We start from the raw sequence: 7660 nt of genomic DNA on the forward strand, positions 1-7660 counted from the left end.
TATTTCTCACCCACTACAGTGTGATCTTCAGGCTCTCCCTCTGGGTCCCTCTCAAGGTCACACTTTAAATGCCTGGCCACTTGGCTGTGCTGGTGTTCTCCGAGACAAGCTTGCACGCGCCCCTCCTGGGGCTCCTAAAGCGCCCTTTTTTTTTTTTTTTTTTAAAGTATAGGGAAGACGCCCCTCTTTTAACTGGGATTCCCCGCACAACCAGCTCAGCACCTGCCAGCACCTGATCCATCCATGAGGTGTAGAGAAGACGCTATTACCCACGAAAACCCAAACCTTCTTCTAAGCAGGTTGCTAAGAACAAAGTGTCTTCAAAGCTTTGAATCCTGGCTCACTCCCTGTGTGCTGTGTAACCTTAGGGAAGTCACCGAACCTCTCTGAGCCTCAATTTCCTCGGTTAGGAACTAAAGAGAATGATGCCCTCTCTTCAGGGGACAGCTGTAACATGGACTAGGCATGCACATGGTGTCACCTGCACGAGCAAGCAAAGCTATGTGCCAGTCCACAGACCCACTTGTAAAATAATGCCATTTGCAGCAACATGGATGGACCTAGAGATAGTCATTCTACGTGAAGTAAGCCAGAAAGAGAAAAAGATACCGTATGATGTCATTCATATGTGGAATCTGAAACAGAAGACACAAATGAACTGACAGTCTGTACCTTGTTCCCCAGGCCCAGTAACTGCGATGAACTGAACCAAGAGCCAGTCCAGAGACGCCCCTCCTATAAACACACCGTGAAACACTACTTTTATTAAGACACTCCCCTTGCACAAAACTCTTACGGTTTTCCATGATCCCAAATGCACACATTCTTACTCCTTCCATAAATTCGACCCAAACTCAACGTTTAAAAGTTATTTCCCTCACACAATACACAGTTCTCTTCAGGGTCTCCGTCCAGCTCCCTCTCCAGGTCACTTCACATGCATTCATTCTCCTGCCCACCCTGTTTGGGTTGGGGTTCCCTGAGACAAGCTTTAGACAGGGTCACCCCTGGGGCTGCTCATACTACCTCCTTGAAGTGCAGTAACACGCGCAGCGTGCTTGGCATTCACCAAAATTTGTCTCATTCTGTGAGGTGTAAGGGGAACCCCTCCTTGCCCTCCCCCTAAAGAAGTCAAATCTGCATGAAGAGAGCCTGAGGTTCTGCTTAGACTGCTAAGGCTGCTAAGAACAACGTCTCTTCAAAGGTTTGGATTCTGGCCCACTTCCACTGAGCTGCGTAACCTGAGGAAAATCACCGAACCTCTCCATTTCCTCGGTTAGGACCTAAGGAGAATGATGCCCCCTCTTCAGGGGACGGCTGTCATATTGATTAGCCGAGCCCTGGGGCACAGTGAGCACCCACATGGTGTCACCAGCACGAGCAAGCGCAGCTATGTGCCAGGCCGCAGACTCTCATACCCACTCAGGAGCAGGGGCTGCATGCTGTGTCCAGCGTCCTCAGTCACAGCGGAGGTCCTTGTGCAGACTGACCCCACTCAGTCCCGACCCCTTAGCTCCGGCATCAGTGAGAGTTATGTGAGCCCTCACCAGGGGCCTTACTTGTATCACTTCATGTGCGTTTCACAGTATGGAAGGGCAGGTACCATCACGAGCCCCGTTCTACACATGTGGCACCTGAGGCACAGACAGGTCAGCCCACTTGCCCAGGGTCACGGAGCAAGTAAGAAGTGCGCCTGGGCAGTCTGCCTCCATACTGTGGGTCCTTCTGCTCCCGGGTGGGCCTAGCTGCGCCCCAGATTGTGAGAACCTGCAGCACAGTGGCCAGGTGGGCCTTCCCAGCCCTCCCCGCATTGCTGCACTGCACATGCAGCAGCCAACATCAGCTCATTGCCTGAAGCACGTATAAACACAGAAAGACGTGGTAGGGACATTCTTGTCACAAGAAGACATCCTCTCTTTGCTGCCAAAACTCAGATGATAGCCATCTTTATCTCCTCTCATGGGCCCTCATGAGAAATAATTACTAAAACGATGGAAGTAGGAAATGGGAGGCAACACAGTATGGTCGCTGAGAAAGATTAAAAAAATCAAACTCAGTTAATCCTCGCAGCAACCCCATGGGTTAGGTACTGTTGTTATCTCAGGTCTGCAGATAAGGAAACTAAGGCTAAGCGGCAACAAGCAACCCAGGTTAGCCAGGGAGCGAGTGGAGAGAAAGCAAGGTTTCTGGTGTCAGTAGTCTGGCTCCAGGAAGAGCTAGTCTGAGACGGTAACATCTGGGTCAAAGTCGGACAGAGGCTGTCGCATTTCAATCTCTTATCACCTTTTGGAGAGTGAAATTGGTCAACCAAACACTTTAACTTTTTTCTTAGTCGTTCTCTGGGCGCATGAGGCAGGGAGTATTTATCTATTAGGCACAGTATGTGAGGTGACTAGGGTCCGTGATACATTTGGGGCCCATGAAAATAGTTTAATTTCTGATATAAAACAGAGTTTATGAGAAGGGTGTTCCCGCAGGTGAAAATAGGATATTTCACCTACATTGTCAAGTATAGGGTCCGTTGTTAGAAGCTGGTCTTAATGTTCAGAATATTCACATATCTTGGAGCATCCACAAAACACTCGTTGAAGGAAGAATCTCAGGCCCCTCAGTCTGGCCTGGCTCTGTGTATTTGACAATAAATAAAATTTACTTACTCCTCAGCAAGAGCTCAGGAGGGTCTATCTAGACAAACGGAGGTTTAGAGGAAAAGGGGAGGAGGCAGCAGCAGGAAAGGGGGGAATTCCACCAGGTCCACAGCACCCGCTCAGCACAGGGAACAAGTCGACTTCTGAAGAGGGTCTGTAGCCAGAGGCACAGCCGAAGTTACGTTATGCACAGTCAGAACCAGGAGCCAAGAGCCCTTGCAGTTTAGGCGTTCTCGGATGACCTAAGCACTGTGCGGGTTTTCAACTCCTGCAATCTGATGTGGATTCAGTACTAAAAATCTATACAGGCCCTGGACTGTCTCCAGGGAAGTGCTTGCTTGGTTGCCTACCGCCCGTCCCCCCCACTCCCCTTCCCCCCACCCCGACCGCCGCTGATAACCGCCGCCCCCCCAACTGCCCCCCCACCGCCCCGCCTCCAACCCCCCCGGCCCCGCCCCCACCTGTCCCGTAGTGCGTATGAGCACCGGGTGTTCCTGGAGACCTCAGGAATATGGCAAACTGCGGCCTCATTGCAAACACTCAGAGCAAGCAAACTCCTGGCTAGTAACACATTTGACCCGTGTACAACACAGCTTTGAACTGTGCGGGTCCACTTACACGCGGTTTTTCCCAATTATTACACAGGCGGCCATCCATATCCGCGGGTTCTGTCCTGACGGATATGGAGGGCTGACTACGGGACCTGAGCATCAGTGGAAAATGGTGGCCGCTGGCGGTCCTGGAAGCAATAGCTGGCGGATACCAAGGATGGCCGTATTCGTGTGATTGCTATTCCCCGCTTACTACTGGCTGCTGGATATGGAGGGCTGGGCCGAGAGAGAGTCCCCAGACCCTTCTGCGAGGTAGGGTGAGGTGTCTCTCTAACCGCGCACAAATGGGCTGGCACAATGGAGCACAGCCCCTTCGTCTGGGAAGACGCCCCGCCAAGGGCGGAGCAGCCAGCTGGGTTGCAACTTGGGGCGCGAGTTCTGCTCTCACGCGTGCTCCCTGCCGGCGCCCTCCCGCCGAGCCCGCCCCTCCCTCCCCTAGGCCCCTAGACGGCCGAGCCTCTGCCGCATGCGCACTTGAGCCCACCCCACCCCAGCAGGCGGCGGGAAGCCCGCAGAGGGAGTCTAACCAGACTTCCTGACCAGCCGCCAGGGGAGCCCTGACGGTGCCGGGAGCCGAGGTCTCAGGAGATCGAGCGCAGCCTCCGCTGAAGCGCACAGCCTCCTGGACAGCACTTGCGACATGGAGCCTCCGCCCCAGAGCAGCCGCGATGCCGCTGCCGATGCGGCTGCCGGCTCCCTCAGCCCGGGGGTCGACGAGGAGCGGGAAGAGGCGCACGGTCAGTGGCGGTGCGGGCGCTGGTTTCAGCGGATTCCAGGAAACGCACTTTCCCTGAGAGGGGCGAGCCGCAGGGCCCCCCTCCGGCACCGCCTGTCCCCTCCTGTCCCCACAGGCCGGGCTCGCTGGACGGCCTGATCTTTCTCTTTGGGTTTCCTCCCTCGCAGAAGCGCAGCCCGCGGAGAGCTCGGCTCCCGGAGAGGGGGGAGAGGAGCAGCCGGCGCAGTGCGACCCTGAGCAAGGAGCGGCCGCGGAAGGGAAGGAGGCAGGAGACGAAGGAGAAGGAAAGGAAGGCGGCGATGCTGGCGCAGCAGCCGCTGGTCCCGCGGACGGCGGAAGCCGCGAGGCGGTCGCCGAGGTTGCGGCCGAGGCGGGGGCTGAGGAGGTTGACGAGGCGGGCGCCAGCGGCGGCGAGGGCGGAGAGCAGGGCGGGGAGCAGCAGCCCCCGGAGGCCGCCGTCGAGGCTCTCGTAGTCGTGCCGCGGCGGGTGCCCGGCGCCGCGTTCACGCCGTTGCAGGTGCAGGAGCTGGAGGGCATTTTCCAGCACACTCCGTACCTCAGCCCACACGTGCGGTAAGCGGGCGGCCGGGGTGGCGCCGGGTCCCGGCAAGCGGGCGGGGCGGGGCGGGCGCTGAGGTGCGGCGGGCGGGCGCTGAGGTGCGGCGGCGCGGGCGGCTCGCGGCGGGCGGCGTGCGGCGCGCTCACGGGGCTCTCTCCTCCGCGCGGGGCGGTAGAGCCCCCGGAGCCTGGCGGCTGTCGGGACCCCACGGCCCTCGGGTCCTAGGGTGGGGGTCCGGGCTGTGCCCCGCGGGAATGCGGGTGAGTATTTCTGTGCGGCATTTCAACAAATCATGCGCGGAAACTTTGTCGGCTGCCGGTTAACAGAAATAATGTTCTGTTAGAACCAAGGCAGAGATAAAGGTGAGAAGCTTGAGGTGGGGGAAATCAAGATAGGATCCTACCTTTATTTCAAATTTTGATAAATCTGTTCATCATGGATAACTTTTGCGTTGTTTTGTATATTCAAAACACTGCGTTTGAAAATCATTTCTCTTTAAAAAATTATTTTGATTGTTTTTATTATTTTTTGTTTCTTTTTTGGTGGGAGTACTTAGGTTTACTTATTTATATGTTTATTTGTGGTGGCAGTGCTGGGGATTGGACCGAGGACCCCGTGCATGCTAAGCACGCGCTTTACCACTGGGCTCTCTACCGCCCCCCCCCCCCGAAAAGTACTTATCTTGATTAGTGATTTTTCTCCATCCCCTCAAATTTTACTCTTGAGAAGAAACTGTCTCTAAAGCAAGTCTCAAGCTACATATTACAGAGTAGTATACTAGGTCGGCACTAGGGGTGTTGCTGATAAAGTGAAAACAACAACAACAACAACAACAACAACACCACCACCAACACCAACAAACAACACCTCAGCCAGAGAGTGAAGAGCAGTTTGCGCTGTCCGTTCGAACCTACTAGGATGTACCCCAACCTGTTCATCACTGATAGATCGATCGATTGATTTATTGGGCAAGCTATTTCAAGGCTTTAATTTAAACCATAAAATGGGCAAGAGCAATGTAAAAGAGGCAAAGGAAGTTCGTAAAGATATTTCCGCCGAGATTTTTATTCATTTTGATGTTGGTAACACGAAAAGTGTAAAGTAGAATTTCATGTGTTTCTGGAACTGTGCCTCTTTTAGCCATGAGAGTTGGCTTTCGTTAAACGATTTGTCAATTTAATTTCATTGTAAATTCTGAAGAAGTGTGTTTACCTACTCCAGAAATTTGTTCACAAAATAAATCACCGACACTTTAGAGGAAAAAATTTGTAAAGGATGAAATAACATCCTGTATTTAATTTCATCCACAGCTCCAAATACTAAACGTTTCTGATTGTCTCCCCACAGCCAGGATCTTGCAAGACGCATGGGAGTGACTGAAGCTCAACTGAAGGTCAGTAAAAACCTGAAAAAACCCAACTTGTAGGGCAGCCATTGTAAAGCCCGCTTCGTGAATTGGACACCTTGTCCTAGACATCTCCCATTGGTTTTTTTTTTGTTGCTGTTTTTTGTTTGTTTGTTTGTTTGTTTTTTTGTCGTTGTTGCCTTTTCCATGATTGGGAAATAAGGTTTGAACTTTGGGGTCTTGGCCTTTGGTAAATGGGATAAGTTAACCCCAACTTTTGGACATTGCCTATTATCAGAGGGACAGGCTTTCCCAAAGAAGAAAAAATATTCCCGGACTATGCTATTCCTTGTATACAAAGGTATATACATGTACATGTCGACATATATATACCTTTGTATAAACTATACCTATATAACCATATATGTCACCGAGTTACAACCACACACACGCACAGAGTTCAACTCCTTCAAACACCGGTATCCTTTAGGTAACACTTTTGTGTGGCGTCACACTGGGGTTAATCAGAAGTGGAAATTCTTCAGTTAATACACGGAAGAGCCCAGTTATACTAAATTATTTAAAACCAAGCAGAAGCTCTTTGCAGAAGGGGTGAATTTATAAGTATTTACCCACTGGAGTGAGGAGAAAAAGGAACCCCCCCCCCCACAGCCCCATGGGTCAGAGGCCCTCTCCTGCCGCTGTTTCTAAGTGTGTGGTAAAGCAGTGTAGACAGTGGCAGCCCTGAATCTTAATTTTCTGGAATTCTTTGATGTGCCAGCCTGAAAGCATTGCTAACGTAATAGGTTGGGGCATCACGGTGGAGGTGGGAGGGTGAGTTGCAGCGTTTGAAATATGTGTAAAAGTGAACAAACCTAAACCAACAATTTCCACAGAGTTCCACTGACTTAAGGAAGGTGGAAGTTAAGCACGAATTATACAGAGCGGAAATGATTATACAAGAGTGGAACGTATGCCAGGGAGGTATCTCACACAGTCAAAGTTTTGAGACTACCAGATGCATTCGTGAATATTCTCTTGAGGAATTTCTAACACTTGAGGTCTCTTGTTTCTCTTTGTGGTGCTGTTATGAAGAGATGGGTTGCATGGAATTGTTGATGGTGGGGGATGGCTCTTAGTTCAGAGCTCATCTGGGGGGAGGGAGGAGGTAATTAGGTATATTTATTTAATTTCTTTTTGATGGAAGTACTGGAGATTGAAGCCAGGACATCGTGCATGCTAAGCATGTGCTGAACCACTCGAGCTACACAACCCCACCCCACCCCTCACCGCAGGCCAGGCTGGAGTCTTACATTTGATAGTTTGAAATAGTTTTTCTCTTGCTCAGTCAGTGATGACCAATTTGTGGGTCAATGGATCAGGAGTGATTATCCGAGACCATAGAAAAGCCTAAGTTTTATCAAAGAAGGATTTGGTGGGGGGAAGCAAAAGAAAAGAAAGAGAGAAGAAGAAAAATGAGGATGGGATTATTAGCTTTGCTGCAGGGAGCGTGTGTGAGGGCTGCGATGGCCCTGGGCTGCAGAGCTGGTGGCGGGGAGTCTGGAAAGCAGTGCTGGCCCCCTAAAGCCACGGGCTGGGCTCACAGTCAGCTCTGGCCAGGGCTTGGGAGGCCCAGGCCTCTGCTTTCTCAAGCAGGCAAAGGGTGCTCAGAGGAAAAGAAAAACTGAAGTTTCGGTGACTTGCTTTTCCTGGGTTTGCGTCGTGGTCTCTTAATGGGTTCTGAGGGGAAAAGGAGCCACA

At 51.9% G+C, this 7660-nt stretch overlaps 1 protein-coding gene across 1 annotated transcript; it reads left to right on the top strand.

Annotated features, from left to right (window-relative positions):
• Positions 1 to 3766: 3766 nt before the first annotated feature.
• On the top strand, positions 3767 to 5980 carry LOC116661697 (rhox homeobox family member 2-like). Its single transcript, XM_032474202.1, has 3 exons — positions 3767 to 3996; positions 4163 to 4568; positions 5902 to 5980. Exons 1-3 carry the CDS (start codon positions 3900 to 3902, stop codon positions 5978 to 5980), a joined length of 582 nt encoding a protein of 193 aa, XP_032330093.1. The 5' UTR covers positions 3767 to 3899.
• Positions 5981 to 7660: the final 1680 nt, after the last annotated feature.

The sequence above is a fragment of the Camelus ferus genome, chromosome 36 (genome assembly GCF_009834535.1).
Source record: "Camelus ferus isolate YT-003-E chromosome 36, BCGSAC_Cfer_1.0, whole genome shotgun sequence".
NCBI classification, from domain to species: domain Eukaryota; kingdom Metazoa; phylum Chordata; class Mammalia; order Artiodactyla; family Camelidae; genus Camelus; species Camelus ferus.

Bases quoted from the DNA above. Each gene is read 5' to 3' on its own strand.
- LOC116661697 (XM_032474202.1), top strand. From the start codon at position 3,900: ATGGAGCCTCCGCCCCAGAGCAGCCGCGATGCCGCTGCCGATGCGGCT. The intron at 3,997-4,162 runs GTCAGTGGCGGT...CCTCCCTCGCAG, and splicing joins GGAGCGGGAAGAGGCGCACG to AAGCGCAGCCCGCGGAGAGC. The intron at 4,569-5,901 runs GTAAGCGGGCGG...GTCTCCCCACAG, and splicing joins TACCTCAGCCCACACGTGCG to CCAGGATCTTGCAAGACGCA.